Source organism: Acipenser ruthenus, chromosome 22 (genome assembly GCF_902713425.1).
Source record: "Acipenser ruthenus chromosome 22, fAciRut3.2 maternal haplotype, whole genome shotgun sequence".
In the NCBI taxonomy this organism is placed as follows: Eukaryota; Metazoa; Chordata; class Actinopteri; order Acipenseriformes; family Acipenseridae; genus Acipenser; species Acipenser ruthenus.
The window spans coordinates 19,103,528-19,119,512 of record NC_081210.1 but is presented as its reverse complement, the minus strand read 5'-3'; the positions used below and the strand labels follow the sequence as shown (position 1 = coordinate 19,119,512).

Here is a 15,985-nt window from a genome sequence, read left to right as displayed (position 1 = left end):
GTGGAAGTCATGACCTCCAGGACACAGGTCTGAACTGAACCCCCAAAAGGTGAGCTTTTTTTTTTTTTTTTATCTGCATCAGGCATTGTGGGTGGTCAGGTGACCTTTGTTTAAAAGTTTGGCATGTGTATCAAGGGAAACAGTCTTCATAAAAACCTGTATACCAAAATACAATTCCTCTCTGGCCAACTGAAGGGATATAGATACAGTAAACTGTTATGGATTAAAAAAAATAGGCTGAAGCTTTACCCAGTGTAGAAATAAGAGCTACATTGACTATAAACCTACAGTAAAAGACTTTGCTCAGTGTTTGCCAGCCTCGTTTTAATTGAAACCAGTGATGTATAATATATCAGAATGTTCTGTGTGTTTAGTCTTACTGTGGTCTTTATATGTTATTAATCCATGCTAATGTGAATTTGATGTGTTTCCTCAGGTTGTACCTCTGTTGTAAGAAGCACTGAAGAGTGTTTTTTTTTTCCATCCTGTGAAGAATAGAGGCTTTCTGGGTTTTGTGGCTACAGCCTAGCATTAGTATGCAACACTGGTTACATTTCTGTTTCATTTTTCACATTCACATAGTTATTTTTAACTAATAGTATAATACACAACAGGGTGGACACAGATGGTTTTGGTTGAACTGGGTGTTCACTGTTCTTGTTTCACATGAGAACTACACGTCACATAGACTCACTTCTATGTTGATCTATACCACATTTTACAAAAGGACTGTAACTTTAAAATCTCCATTTGCTACAGAGAGATTTCTCACTTCACTTACTGTGTTCATGTTTTTGAAAAAGTCACCTTCACTTGAACAATGAACTCCTGTTTTCCTACGCTGCTCGTTTGGAGTATGTCTCTCATTTTTTCAGGTAATGGTTTCAATATTTCATTACTAAACACAATAATAACAACTTACGTAATATAACCTAATATAATGCAACTTTGAAAATGTCTTCCGGAATACATTCTGAAAATAATGCAGTAGGTGATGTGCAACTTCTAAATGTCAATGTAGTTCCAAACAAATGACATATTAGCATAGAAATCTTCAGAACTGAGAGAATAATAGTTATTAGGATGTTGTTACACACTTTGTTTATGTGCTGTTTTGTGTGTTGAGTAGCATACTCTTGTATGGATGTGGGGCTATGTCTACAGTTGCTTTATTTTAGGGATGTTGTTTTTTGAAGTTCTGGATGGACCACCTCAGATCCCTTTAAGTGTTTGCATGTACAATATGTATGTATGCAAAATGCAAAATGGTGACCATGGCATTAAAATATTTGGAAGAAGCTTAATTTGTTTGTTTCCGTATTTTCTATTTGAATTTGTTGCAATTGTTCGTTAAATAATCTGTTTTTCATAACCTTGTGACCTTTATGAATTGATTTAATAGTAGCTTTATCTGTCGCTGTTTACATTCATTGAAAATCTGTTAAGAAGGTATTTATATGTATTTATTTTTGTTCAACTCTTCATGATTTTAGCAAGCTGGATTCATTAATATATATATATATATATATATATATATATATATATATATATATATATATTATTTTGATTAAATAACCAATCGATGCATAATCTTCACTTTACAGTACAAAGTAATGACACATATGGATACCTGGGCGGTGCACTATACCTTCACTTGAATGTTGAAAATATCCTTAACAGTTCAGATTTTCTGTTGAAAAAGGACACCACTTTGGTATTTAAGGTTAATAAAGCTGTCAGTCAATTTTATCAAGAGTACAGAAACAGAACTGTAATCTATCCAAATGGAACCATCAGATTCAATGAAGCCCAGGCTACCGATTCAGGACATTACATTGTGGAGATGTTTGATGAATCCGGTACGATGTCACACCAAGCGGCTCATACTGTAATCATTATTGGTAAGTTGTTATTTACACACATTCTCAACTGTTTACATTTTCATAACAAGGTAAAAAAAGTATTTCTATACTTCAAACTGATGAAAGTGCTTAAAAAAAGAAAGTAAACAAACTCAACATCCACTTACCAATTTCAGGCCCTACAGCAAGCATTTTTGACTCTATTTTTGTTGTATGTATATATTAAAACATATCTCTCTCTCTCTCTCTCTCTCTCTCTCTCTCTCTCTCTCTCGTTCACATTGTTATATAGAAAGTGTTGTAGAAGGAGTGTTGGGGAGCTCAGCGCTTTTTCACCTGAAAAAAAAGACACATGGCACTGAAATGAAATGGAACAAAGGTGGTGCTGTTGTGGCTTCATTAATTAATGGTAACCCTCGTTACTTTGGCTATTATAAAAACAGAGCAGAGATCTTTGCGAATGGAATTTTAAGGCTGCACAAGATTCAGGAGAACGATTTGGGGATTTACACAGTGAATGTGACTGATAAAGATGGAAACAACGCTTACACAGAATATGCTGAATTACTCATAAGCAGTAAGGTTTTTTTATATTTTTTATACCATTCTACAGCATCTATTGTTATAATTTAATGTAATGTATATATATGTAATGTTATATATATATATATATATATATATATATATATATATATATATATATATATATATATATATATATATATATATACACACACAGTGCCTTGCAAAAGTATTCAGACCCCTGACCAATTCTCTCATATTACTGAATTAAAAATGGTACATTGAAATTTCGTTCTGTTTGATATTTTATTTTATTTTATTTTATTTTAAAACACTGAAAGTCAAAATCAATTATTGTAAGGTGAGATTGGTTTTATGTTGGGAAATATTTTTAAGAAAAATAAAAAACTGAAATATCTTGCTTGCATAAGTATTCAACCCCTGTGCTGTGGAAGCTCCCAGTTTACACCGATGAAAGAAATTGCCCTAACGAGGGCACAATTACCTTACCATTGGCCTCCACCTGTGAACCATTAAAGTTGCTGTCACATTTTCTGGATAAAAACCCCACTGTTGAAGGATCATTGGTCAGGCTGTGAATCTGAAGGAAAATGAAGTTAGAGATGAAGTAATACAAATGCATAGATTAGGGAAAGGGTACAAAATAATATCCAAGTGTTTGGATATCCCAGTGAGCACAGTTGGATCAATAATCAGGAAGTGGAAGCTGCATCACACCACCCAGGCACTTCCAAGAAAAGGCTGTCCCTCAAAACTCAGCGCTCAAACAAGAAGGAGACTTCTGAGAGAAGCCATAGAGAGGCCAACAATCACTTTGAAGGAGCTACAGAGTTCAGTGGCTTGGAGCGGAGTAATGGTGCTCCAGTCAACCATATCAAGAGCTCTGCATAACACTGGCCTGTATGGGAGGGTGGCAAGAAAGAAGCTGTTACTCAAAAAGTACCATCTGAAAGCACGTCTGGAGCTTGCCAGAAAGCATGAGAGTGACCCAGCTGCGATGTGGGAAAAGGTTTTGTGGTCAGATGAGACCAAGATAGAGCTTTTTGGCCAAAACTCAAAGCACTATGTGTGGCGCAAACCTAACACTGCCCATGCCTCAAGACACACCATCCCTACAGTGAAGTATGGTGGTGGCAGCATCATGCTGTGGGGATGCTTCTCATCAGCAGGGACTGGGCATCTTGTTAAAATTGAAGGAAGAATGGATGGAGCAAAATACAAGGAAATACTGCAAGAGAACCTGCTTCAGTCCGCTAAAAAACTGAAGCTTGGGAGGAAATTCACCTTTCAGCAGGACAATGATCCCAAGTACAAGGCCAAAGCAACATTGGAGTGGCTCAAGAACAAAAAGGTGAATGTCCTACAGTGGCCCAGTCAAAGTCCTGATCTCAATCCCATTGAGAATCTGTGGCACTATTTGAAAATTGCGGTCCACAAGCGTCGTCCAACCAACCTGAACAACCTGGAGCAAATCTGCCAAGAAGAATGGGCCAAAATCACTCCGACACTGTGTGCAAAGCTGGTACATACTTACCCCAAAAGAATTACAGCTGTTATTGCAGCGAAGGTGGCTCTACCAAATATTAATGTGTGGGGGTTGAATACTTATGCAAGCAAGATATTTCAGTTTTTTGTTTTTCTTAAAAATATTTCCCAACATAAAACCAATGTCACCTTACAATAATTGATTTTGAGTTTCAGTGTTTTAAAATAAAATATCAGACAGAACGAAATTTCAATGTACCATTTGTAATTCAGTAATATGAGAGAATTAGTCAGGGGTCTGAATACTTTTGCAAGGCACTGTATGTATATATATATATATATATATATATATATATATATATATATACAGACATGCTCAAATTTGTTGGTACCCCTCCACAAAAACAAAGAATGCACAGTTTTCTCTGAAATAACTTGAAACTGACAAAAGTAATTGGCATCCACCATTGTTTATTCCATATTTAATAGAAATCAGACTTTGCTTTTGATTTTTTATTCAACATAATATTGTAAATAAGAAAACAAATGAAAATGGCATGGACAAAAATGATGGGACTGCTAACCTAATATTTTGTTGCACAACCTTTAGAGGCAATCACTGCAATCAAACGTTTTCTGTAGCTCTCAATGAGACTTCTGCACCTGTTAACAGGTAGTTTGGCCCACTCTTCCTGAGCAAACTGCTCCAGCTGTCTCAGGTTTGATGGGTGCCTTCTCCAGACTGCAAGTTTCAGCTCTTTCCATAGATGTTCGATAGGATTCAGATCAGGACTCATAGAAGGCCACTTCAGAATAGTCCAATGTTTTGTTCTTATCCATTCTTGGGTGCTTTTAGCTGTGTGTTTTGGGTCATTATCCTGTTGGAGGACCCATGACCTGCGACTGAGACAGAGCTTTCTGACACTGGGCAGTACGTTTCGCTCCAGAATGCCTTGATAGTCTTGAGATTTCATTGTGCCCTGCACAGATTCAAGGCACCCTGTGCCAGGCGCAGCAAAGCAGCCCCAAAACATAACCGAGCCTCCTCCATGTTTCACTGTAGGTATGGTGTTCTTTTCTTTGAAAGCTTCATTTTTTCGTCTGTGAACATAGAGCTGATGTGACTTGCCAAAAAGCTCCAGTTTTGACTCATCTGTCCAAAGGACATTCTCCCAGAAGGATTGTGGCTTGTCAATATGCATTTTAGCAAATTCCAGTCTGGCTTTTTTATGTTTTTCTTTCAAAAGTGGAGTCCTCCTGGGTCTTCTTCCATGGAGCCCACTTTCGTTCAAAAAGTGACGGATGGTGCGATCATAAACTGACGTACCTTCACCTTGGAGTTCAGCTTGTATCTCTTTGGCAGTTATCCTTGGTTCTTTTTCTACCATTCTACCATTTCCTCTTGCGGCCGCGCCCAGGGAGGTTGCCTACAGTTCCATGGACCTTAAACTTCTTAATAATATTTGCACCTGTTGTCACAGGAACATCAAGCTGCTTGGAGATGGTCTTGTAGCCTTTACCTTTACCATGCTTGTCTATTATTTTCTTTCTGATCTCCTCACTGGTCCATGTTCAGTGTGGTGCACACAATGATACCAAACAGCACAGTGACTACTTTTCTCCATTTAAATAGGCTGAATGACTGATTACAAGATCGGAGACATGTGTGATACTAATTAAAGAAACTAATTAGTTTGAAATATCACTATAATCCAATTATTTATTACCTTTTCTAAGGGGTTATCAACAAATGCGTCCAGACCATTTTAGAATATCTTTGTAGAATAAGCAATATTTCATCTCTTTTCACAGCTTCTTTGCTTTATTCTATGACATACCAAAGGCATGCAAGGACTTTTCAGGAGGAATGAAGCATTATTTCAATGAGCTGTAAGGGTACCAACAAATTTGAGCACGTCTGTATATATATATATATATATATATATATATATATATATATATATATATATATATATATATATATTCAAACACAAAATGTCTTGTTTTCAATCACTCAACAACACCCACAGTACAGTAATGTTCTAATGATCAACAAAATGAGAATACGTTAAAAAAAAAAAAGATGTAAAGCTGGTACATTCGTATCTCAGAGAAACTGGAGAAACGGATAACGACATAGAACGTCTGTACAGCACTGAAACACTACGTTTAAAAAAACGGACCTGTACTGCTGAACCTCGTCTTCTTTAATATTCGCATCACAAGGGTATCCATGTATTATACAAAATAATAGATGGGCCTCTTCAGTGAGTTACAGGAAAACTATTCCATCTCAGGTTTCTGTGACCTTCGGTCTCGTAATTTATGACATCACAGAAACCCTCAATGAAATTATTTTCCTGTAACTCACTGAAGCCCATCTAAATATATATATTGAAGCGATCCTGGTTCCCAGGCGCATCACACAGGGCGAGGCAATCCACACACAGGCGGAGGGCGGGCGCGAACCCGGGACCTCTCGCACTAAAGCATAGCTCCGATACCGCTGTACAAAAGAGCCAGCTCCTTTGTAAGGAGCATATATCAGGCTTATGTCTCTGTGTGTGATTACGTCACCTTCCAGCCCTATTGCTGCCTTCCCCCGTGCACACTACAATATATATATATCTTTATATATATATATATATATATAAAGATTCATGCCAGTGATTTGGTGAAGGGTCCTACACAAACAGCTTTTCATTTCTATGATGGCTCTTGTGAAGAGGGAATACAATGAATCAGAATACATTTGTTTCCTCAAGATTCCACAAGTAAAGCAGTATGTTCAGAATTCCTTTAAACTCTTTGTCATTTAAATCATTACATATGAGTTGCACAATCTCCATCTCATTACCTTTTTCTTTGCTTTAAACAGCAGACCGAGTCTTGAGTATTTTCTATATTTGAACAAAACAAATGTCTTTGACTTGTTTGTCAATAAAATACCTTTTTAATGTTGAATTGAACTAGAGAGGTATGCGTTGGCACATTTATTTATTATTGTTCTTCTGATTACTGTACCAGTGATACCTGTACAGTAGTTTAAATACATATGAAGACTAATTACTGTTCCTGATGTTGTGAGTGTTGGTTAAAACATTAGCAATGTGTGTGTTCAAGGACAGACACATAGCTTGTACTGTTCATTTGCAGATATGTCTGTTTGGCATGTTTTCAATAGAAGTTTCAAGGAAGCAGTCATTCTTCACATAAACACAGAGCCTGCTATTGGTCATCCTCATACTTTTGTACTTTGCAAATCGTATCATACATTTGCTTTCTATAATTATGCCTGTTAATTCAAACTTATCCTACTCCTTTTTAAACTGCAGACCTAACAGAGTTACCATGTGTATATGGAGCCACGGCCTGCTCAGTGACCTTCTTTATTGAACACATGGATGGTAGAAACATTTCTGATGCAAAATGGAAGAAGGGAGAGAACTCTGTAGCTGAGTTTAAGGGTCCTACCCCTTGTTATTATGGAGAGTATGGAAGCAGGGCAGAGATCTTTACGAATGGGACCCTCAGACTGGATAGGACTCTGAAAACTGATACTGGAAATTACAGCGTGGAGTTCTTTGATAATAAAATAAAACAGAAATGGATAACTCAGTTATTTATCATGGGTAAAGTATTATTTGATATAATAAAATATATTTGAATATATTATAAAAAATATATTCAAATATATTACAGCACACTGAAGCCTGGCCTGACACTTGTGTTATCCATATGGAAATAAATTTATATTTTACATATATTAAAAGCAATATATGTTACACGTATATGCCTCTTTTTATTCATTTAGTTTTTATGAGTTACATATTTGTTCATATATAAATTATATGCAGATTGGTTATGAAATTGGCGCGGGTATACAGTATTTGTCATATAAGGATTTCATGTGTTAGTATATGTAACATACAGTGCTCTCCATATATGTTTTATATAATCTAAATATATATTTTTTACAATTCAAATATATGGGATTTTTTTATAATTTAAACATATGCCCTTCATTTGGTGAACATTTTATACAAATTTCTACATATTTTCATATATTATCCATTATCTAAGTAAGACAATGGATAACATATATTTTCATGAAAATGTGTTCAAACTGGACATTTAATAAAATATTATTATACATTTAGATTAAAGAAACATAACAATCCAAAATACAGTAAGTGTTCAGTCCAGCACTCGAATATATGTATGGATATTTGATGTATCTGTAACATATAAAATGGTTACACTGCATATATTTATTATATATTGAAAATATGTGTTTTTTCCACATGGGCTAGTAGGGTATCCTTGCTTGTGTATTGCTAATTGTTCCATACTGAACCATACAGTGTTTGTGATGGATATTTATTTATTTATTTATACATGTGTTTATTTGTTTCAGATCCAGTGTCCCAGCCTGTGTTGAAATATTCCTGCCTACCCGATGGGGAAATTCAGTTTTACTGCTCTGTAGAAAACGGGAGTGACCCTGTATTCCAATGGAGTTTAAATGGAAACACTCTAGATGGAGATAGTGTCTTCCATAGTGTTAGAAAACATGTGCTAGTTGTGTACAATGATTCTGGAAGTTTAGTTTGCTCTGCTCAAAACCATGTCAGTAAAAAGCAAAGCGACCTTGTTTCATTTACCTGTGCAGGTAAGAAATGTTAAACCAATAGGGTGTCTCACTTTGAAGACAGAATATACTGCATATGTAAGCAATAGCACACAACATGATTTGCAGTAGTTAAAGCATTACTGCACACCCTGGGTGCATTGTAAGGCACAAGGTGAAGTCATGTGCCTTCAACCACCAATCATAACATTTGAACTCTGATGTAGATCCAAACTGTAGTGCCTTCCTGCATGGTCATGTGATCACTAACAACCAATCTGAGCGCTTAGTTTGTCCCATGACTTTTTATAGATATATATTGAGACTTGAAAGGTAATTTACATAACAAGAAGAATCTTAAGTGATTTATTTTTCTTACTCTAGTTCCTGCTGAACTGGGTTTTTTTTCAGAAGATGATCCTGTAGTTTTTTTTTTGTTCTACTTGCATATTCAGCCCATTTAGGTTGTAATGTGACAGCCAGACTCAGTTCATCGCTTGTATTTTAGCTTAATATTGCTATTCTAATGACTGTAGTAGTGATAACTGTAGCTGACATAAAGCAACAATTGCATGTATAGCTGACCATCTTTCGCTATGCAGTAATCTGTAATATACAGCCAGTTGAGTTGCACATATTCACCTGTTTGATCTTCTAGAAAGATATCAGGTAAGGAGACAGCTCTGGCTGCAGAAAGTAATCCAATTCAAATATAAAGGGAAGAAAAAACAAGTGTGTATGTCTCTCTTTATTCCTCAAATCACCATATGAATGTGAACCGAAGACTGCAGAGGCTTGCGCTGTTGTACAAGGCATTGTGTTTTGTTTTGCAGGAAGGCACAGGATGAATTCAGTTATATGGTATGTGGTTGCTGTCATTGTTGGCATTGCAATATTTGTCTTCATCCCAGCTGTAGCTATGCATAAGCGGAGCAACACCAACCCACAGCCCCAAACAAATTTAAGTAAGAATATACTATTTTTTTTTAGTATACATATTAAATGTATGCGTTAACAAAGCAGACTGATGATTCTTACCATATGATTCAATGTGACTGTTTTTGATTTAATTGTCTAGGAGTGAATGTATTGCTGTATGTAAAGCATCAGGTCAGTTTTATAACATTGAAAAGACACTTATGGGTTGAATTCTGTATTATCAGGCTTTGTATTGATTTTTTTTTTCAGTGCTTTTAACTCCAGTCCCACAACAAGAAGATGAAATGCCTGATCACCCAAGCCCTCCAGAAGACAGAGTGTGCACCACGGCCACTGAGCTCTTAACCTTCACATATTAGAGATTCACACTGAATGACACTTTTATACATGCATTTGTTTTCATTTTGAAATGTAATGTAATTATCTTTTTAATGTTTTTAATGTGTTCAATAAACATTGGATGGGAGAAAACCCCCTCACATGTAAATATGGGCTTATTTTGGTGATTTATTTTTTTGTAAATAGCTTATTTATTTTGTACCAGTACTTATTCACTCCTATATTCTACAGTATAAATGTGCATAATTATTCCACCGACTATATCAACGAGAGTATTATCTTTATTTTTATATTTAAATGTGTTTATTTTATGTTAGTGTTGTAAAACGTGTGTTTACTGAACCCACAACAGGGTTAACTATGAGCATTAGATTCCTGATTGGCTGTTAATTTCTATGTGCAGAATGTCAGCTGGGAGCAATGCTTATTGGTCAGTTCCCATCTGACATTCCAATTGATTTGACTCTGAACACCTTAAAACACAGGTAGTTCAGAGTAACAGGAGAGGATGAATCTCAGTACCTGAGAGGTAGCCATCAACAGGAGGCTGTACAACCCTCATTACACTTTTTGTGTGCAGAAACCAGCCACACTATTTTAAATATGTATTTTTAAAGCTTTTGTTTAACCTTTTTGTTTTATAATTTGTAAAATAAGTTAAAACTGGCATTTCAACCCTGTATCCAGTTGGTGTGTCAACCATTGTTATTATTATTATTATTATTATTATTATTATTATTATTATTATTATTTATTTATTTCTTAGCAGACGCCCTTATCCAGGGCGAATTAAAATCGTAAGCAAATACATTTCAAGTGTTAAAGTACAAGTAATACAATAAGAGCAAGATAAATACAATGACTTTGGTTCAAGCAAGTACAAGTGTGACAAAATACAATTCAATAATACAGTAGATAACAGTGACAGTGATAGTTAGATCAAGATATGATTAAATACAAAATACTACAGATTAAACACTTGGCAGATTACAGTACTCTGAAGTACAGGATTAATTGCAGTAAAATAGGGGGCAGATAAGAGCAAATAAAGCACCTTTAAGGAAGGGTGATAGTGACCCAGGGGAAAAACAGAGGAGTTCTACAGGTGCTGTCTGAAGAATTGAGTCTTAAGGAGGCGCTGGAATGTGGTCAGGGACTGGGCGGTCCTGACATCTGTGGGTAGGTCATTCCACCACTGTGGAGTGAGGGTGGAGAAGGAACGGGCTCTTGAGGCAGGGGAACGTAGAGGAGGTAGAGCCAGTCTTCTAGTGCAGGCTGAGTGGAGAGGTCGAGTGTAGGGAGAGATGAGGGTCTGGAGGTAGCTGGGTGCAGTCTGGTCAAGGCATCTGTAGGCTAGTACAAGAGTCTTGAACTGGATGCGAGCGGTGATCGGTAGCCAGTGGAGTGAGCGGAGTAGTGGAGTTGCATGGGAGAAGCGAGGCAGAGAGAACACCAGACGGGCAGCGGAGTTCTGGATGAGCTGGAGCGGATGGGTGGCGGACGCAGGGAGGCCAGCCAGGAGGGAGTTGCAGTAGTCTAGGCACATTGTGTTATGAAGGACAATGTGAAGCCTTGCGTCCTTACACATGCTAACAACACAAAGTGAAAAACTGAAATACAATACATTACAAAATTACACTCAAAGGATAAACCATAGTGCTTTTTTAAATGCTACCGAGGAACAGAAATACAAAGGGATAGATTATCAAAGCTTCACATTGTTAATAGCAGCTACCAGAAAGTGATAAACTTGTTAGTAATCTTAAGTTGTTTTGTATTTGTTTAAGAATTGTAACTGGTGGTTTATATATTTATGTATTTAATTTAAAAATTACATTTTGCTAATAACAGCTTGGGGTAAAAAGCTTTAAAAGTATGTCTTTAGATGTATTTTTTTTTTTAGTATTTCATGTTAAAGTAATACTAACATAATCTAAAATAATGTGAAAAAACAAAGCTTTCATTTTTGAAATACTCAAAATATATGCAATATTAAGAGTAGAACCAAACAAGGAAGAAGCAAATGGCAAGATTATGAACAATTGAACTAATGCCGAGTCCTGTACATGTGCAAAATTATGCAACAGGAGGAGAAATGAGTAAACCACAATTCACCCATGAAAAAATCCCAGTTAGATAATTTCTGAGAACCCCAAGGGAGACAGTGTGGTGCCTCTGAACATGTACTTGCAGTTAAGGTGCTCACTGCATTCAGATATCTGAAAATAAACTGAAAATGAATGTGTGTGTCTTGCTCATTATTATTATTATTATTATTATTATTATTATTATTATTATTATTATTATTATTTTGTATGCACTTTTTTATGTACCATGTTATCAACTTATATTAGACTGCTTGCAGTAGATTCCTTGTCATCTTATATCTTTCACTCTGAATAAACCACATCATAATTTTTGTTTAGAGTTGAAATTTCAACTCTAAAGATAGAGGCAGCCACATCCATTTATTGAGTTGTTTAATTTGGGACTCAATGCATTATACATAAAGATGATATGCACCTGTTTTAGGCCTACATCCTCTCCAAACAGAAAGTGAAAGATGGTGATGTGTATTTGTGGTGCCGTTTTAGAGGGTTTTAAAATATAGTTTTAGTTTATTCCAGCGGTATTTGGCAGTGACCACAGTAGTCAACTTGTTGCCAACAGTAAAAATGATTTTTTTCACTTTTTTATATTTGTTTCAGTCAATTCTAAATGTGGTGATTTAAATGTATGTGTCATTACCTCACAACACATAAATATAATTCTGTATTACAGGGTATGTAGTTGGTTAAAATAATTGGAAATCATAATGTTTTGTGGTTGCATTTAAGTGGTAGACTTTAGAACAAGATCTAATACATTCTACTTAGTAATAGCACCCAATATTGGTTGAAACTAAGGGGTCAATTCCTAATGCGTCAGATTAACTTTGCGATAACTACTTACTTAGAAAAAGAAGCTGCACGCTTTGTCACTGATGCCTGGTCACTCTTGTTTATTGTAAGGCAACTGTCTTGGTTGCTAAACCCAGAAGACTATGCATCACATTAGCAGGAGTTTTGAAAGGTATGAGTGAAGAAGATAAATAAACTCATGCCTCAGTGTATTTATAGACATGCACAGTATGTACAAACACACACCACACACACCACACACACGTAGATATATATATATATATATATATAAAATAAAAAATGCACATCAAAGCTTTTATTAAAAAAAGGTGCTAACCAATATAAGGCACTTTGTACACTAACGAATGTATCTACAACGTGATAAAACAGTTCTTAGCAATGGTAAACCAACCATCTATGCACACCTCGCTTAATTGTTGATATATTGTGAAGTCGTGACTGGTCGCACACTAAAAAAATCTCTTCTATATTCTTTTTTGAGACATGACTACTGATGTTGTGCAGCAAAATCTCCTTTTATTAGCTTAAAAACATTTTGATTCAAACAGAACAAAGAAAACCACAAGTGTAGCTATACAACAATTGCTAATGGGAGAACATATAATATAATATTAAGCAATTAAGCCAGGTATGCATGGATGGTTTACCTGTTTTATGACTGTGGAGACATTCTTTAATATGTGTGTATATATATATATATGTGTGTGTGTGTGTGTGTGTGTGTGTGTGTGTGTGTGTGATTATGTTTTTATTCTGTATAATATGCAGTTAAATGAACAAGCTAAATAAGCCAGTGCATGCTTCCATTAAAATGTGCCATTCAGTGCTAAACGTAGTGGCATGAACATTCATTAATGAATTTCAGGACAACAGAAATACTACAATCCCTTAAAATGATGCGACTAACCTACAGGCTATGATACCTCTATTTACAATGCAGAGAGTGGCTAAAATATATAGAATTGTTTAATTAATAGTACGGTTCTCATGATGTGTGACATCCCAAATATTAGCACAGACCCTCCTATATGACCATAAAATGGCACCCACTGGCGCAGCACTTATAAAGTTTGTTGTAAACCCATGCCAAAATAAAAAAGAACAGGTCAAGTGAATTTCTTTCAGGAATTTCTGTTTTAAACATAGCCATGTCAGATATAGTGGACTTTACTGCAACACCTAGCAGTGTGGTTTTAAACATAGCCATCTTTGTTTTACATGCTTATTATACTGTATCTTGACTACTGGGATTTTAAATAATGCTTGATGACCACAGGCAGAAGTTGAATAAGCTGCAAGTTTCCAGTTAAACAGTTATATGCAGCACCACAGAACGCCTTGTGCAGGCAGCAAAGTGTTTGATGCTCGCATTGCAACACAAAACAAGTACTGTAAGTAAGCAGAAGCAGGTTACAGAAACAGCATCTCAGATGTGTGTGTGTGTGTATTTATATACTGCATTTTCGTGTCTGTAAAAGTAGCAACGTATAAAGCCAGAGGAGAGATAAGTAGCACGGTTTCTATTTTTAAGTGCAGTGAACATGAACAAAGGGCCAACTGTTCTCAAGAAAAACCTTTCGCTTGTTTTTCGAACAGTGCTTTGAGGTAAGATCAGTCTTTATCAAAACCGTCCCTGCAATATTATTAAGCAAAAGTATTTTGCACAGGTGAAATGTAAATTTAGTTTGATTATAATACGCTTTTTGTTTTCTGGTCCCTCTGATTTTTTGTTTGTTTGTTTCTGATTAGCAGTCATATTAAGTGTGGTTAAGCACGTAAAGGTACATCATTGTAAAAACCACAGCTAACTGTGGTAAAAGACAGACAATTCAGACAGTAAGTATGATAAACTTATATCATGGTATTCTATTTACATTAAATACTTTGCAGCACATTTTAGGGTAGGTTGGTCACACTGGTACTCGTAGTTCTGGTATTAGTTGGGCTGAAGTGCAAGGGCACTTGCATTTAAATGCCATCAAGAAATACACACCACATCGTATTTGCATGTGAATCCATTTGCAAAGTATTTGCACTTGACAGAATGAATTTGACAGATTTCAAATGTATTTAGCCAATGCATTTGAATAATCTATCAAATGCATTTAGCAAGTGTTACTATTTAACCAACTCCAAGTACAATTAATGATACAGCTATTAGTGAGACATTGTTAAAGTAATCGCAGGGTTAATTGAGAACTTACAAGTCATTGCAGGACACATAACTAATTACATGAGCAGGGTGATTAAAGACGTTTATTATAACAGGTAGTTTGAATTGGTAGAGAAAAGCTTCCATGTTTGCAATTATTGTTGAGGAGTTTCAGTATACAGTATATGCAAATGCAATTGAGACTTCACAAATGCAAATGCATTTGATAGATTGTTCAAATGCATTTGTGAAGTCTCAGCTGCATTCGTATTTGCATTTGTAAGATTAACAAGTGTTTGCATTTAAATGCACTTGAACCCAACTCTGGTTGGGTTTGGTGTACTTGGTTTGTTTTGGGTTTCCTTTTCACCCAGTTCCTGCTGTCAGATGATTCATATATATGGTTACAGTACATAGTGTCAGTTTGAAATATCATATCCTGACCTCTTAAATTATCTTTGAATGTGTTTACAAATAATGTTTAAATGTAGTTTTCCTGTAGAGAACAGGAAAGTGGACAGTGATCTGGAAAGTGGTGCAAGTGTATTTAGAGGATATGAGTGAGAAGGAGCTGAATTCACAGGGCATAGGTATTGAATGTATGGAATAATCTCAGAGCTGTGGTGACAGTTCAAAGCCAGTAATATCTCATGTTAATCAATATGAAAAAAACAATTAGAATTGTATTAAAGGTTAATTGAGTATGGACAAAGCATTTAACACACTGTAGATTTAACATTTAAAACACAAATTTGACAATTCAGATATATTTAAACACACTATAAATTTGCTATTTACATATAGTAGATACAGATTGTTATGTTATCTTATGTTATGCTATTCATGTCATACATCTAATACTATCATTATTCTTTAAATAAAAGTAAATAAATAAATACACTCTTATTCACAGTTTGGGGTGGAATGACTTAAGTAACAAAATGACAACATCAATCAATCCTTGATTTCCAGGGCCCCTTGCATGCCAAGTCTTCACAACGTGTACATCAAAGATCAAGCTCTGTGATGGCAGACCACAACATTGGATTTACATAGCAGATCTGCAACCCTGCTGTTTTGCCGACAGGGAAAAAAGAAGCATGTGTATATAAAA

General features: G+C 35.6%; 1 protein-coding gene across 1 annotated transcript; it reads left to right on the top strand.

The window, feature by feature from the left end:
- The first annotated feature begins 689 nt into the window (after positions 1 to 689).
- LOC117431090 (uncharacterized) lies at positions 690 to 9,925 on the top strand. Its single transcript, XM_058996075.1, has 7 exons — positions 690 to 875; positions 1,605 to 1,901; positions 2,155 to 2,439; positions 7,226 to 7,522; positions 8,308 to 8,562; positions 9,354 to 9,485; positions 9,709 to 9,925. The coding sequence occupies exons 1-7, from the start codon at positions 821 to 823 to the stop codon at positions 9,816 to 9,818; spliced, it is 1,431 nt and encodes a 476-aa protein (XP_058852058.1). The 5' UTR covers positions 690 to 820; the 3' UTR covers positions 9,819 to 9,925.
- The last annotated feature ends 6,060 nt before the right edge of the window (positions 9,926 to 15,985 follow it).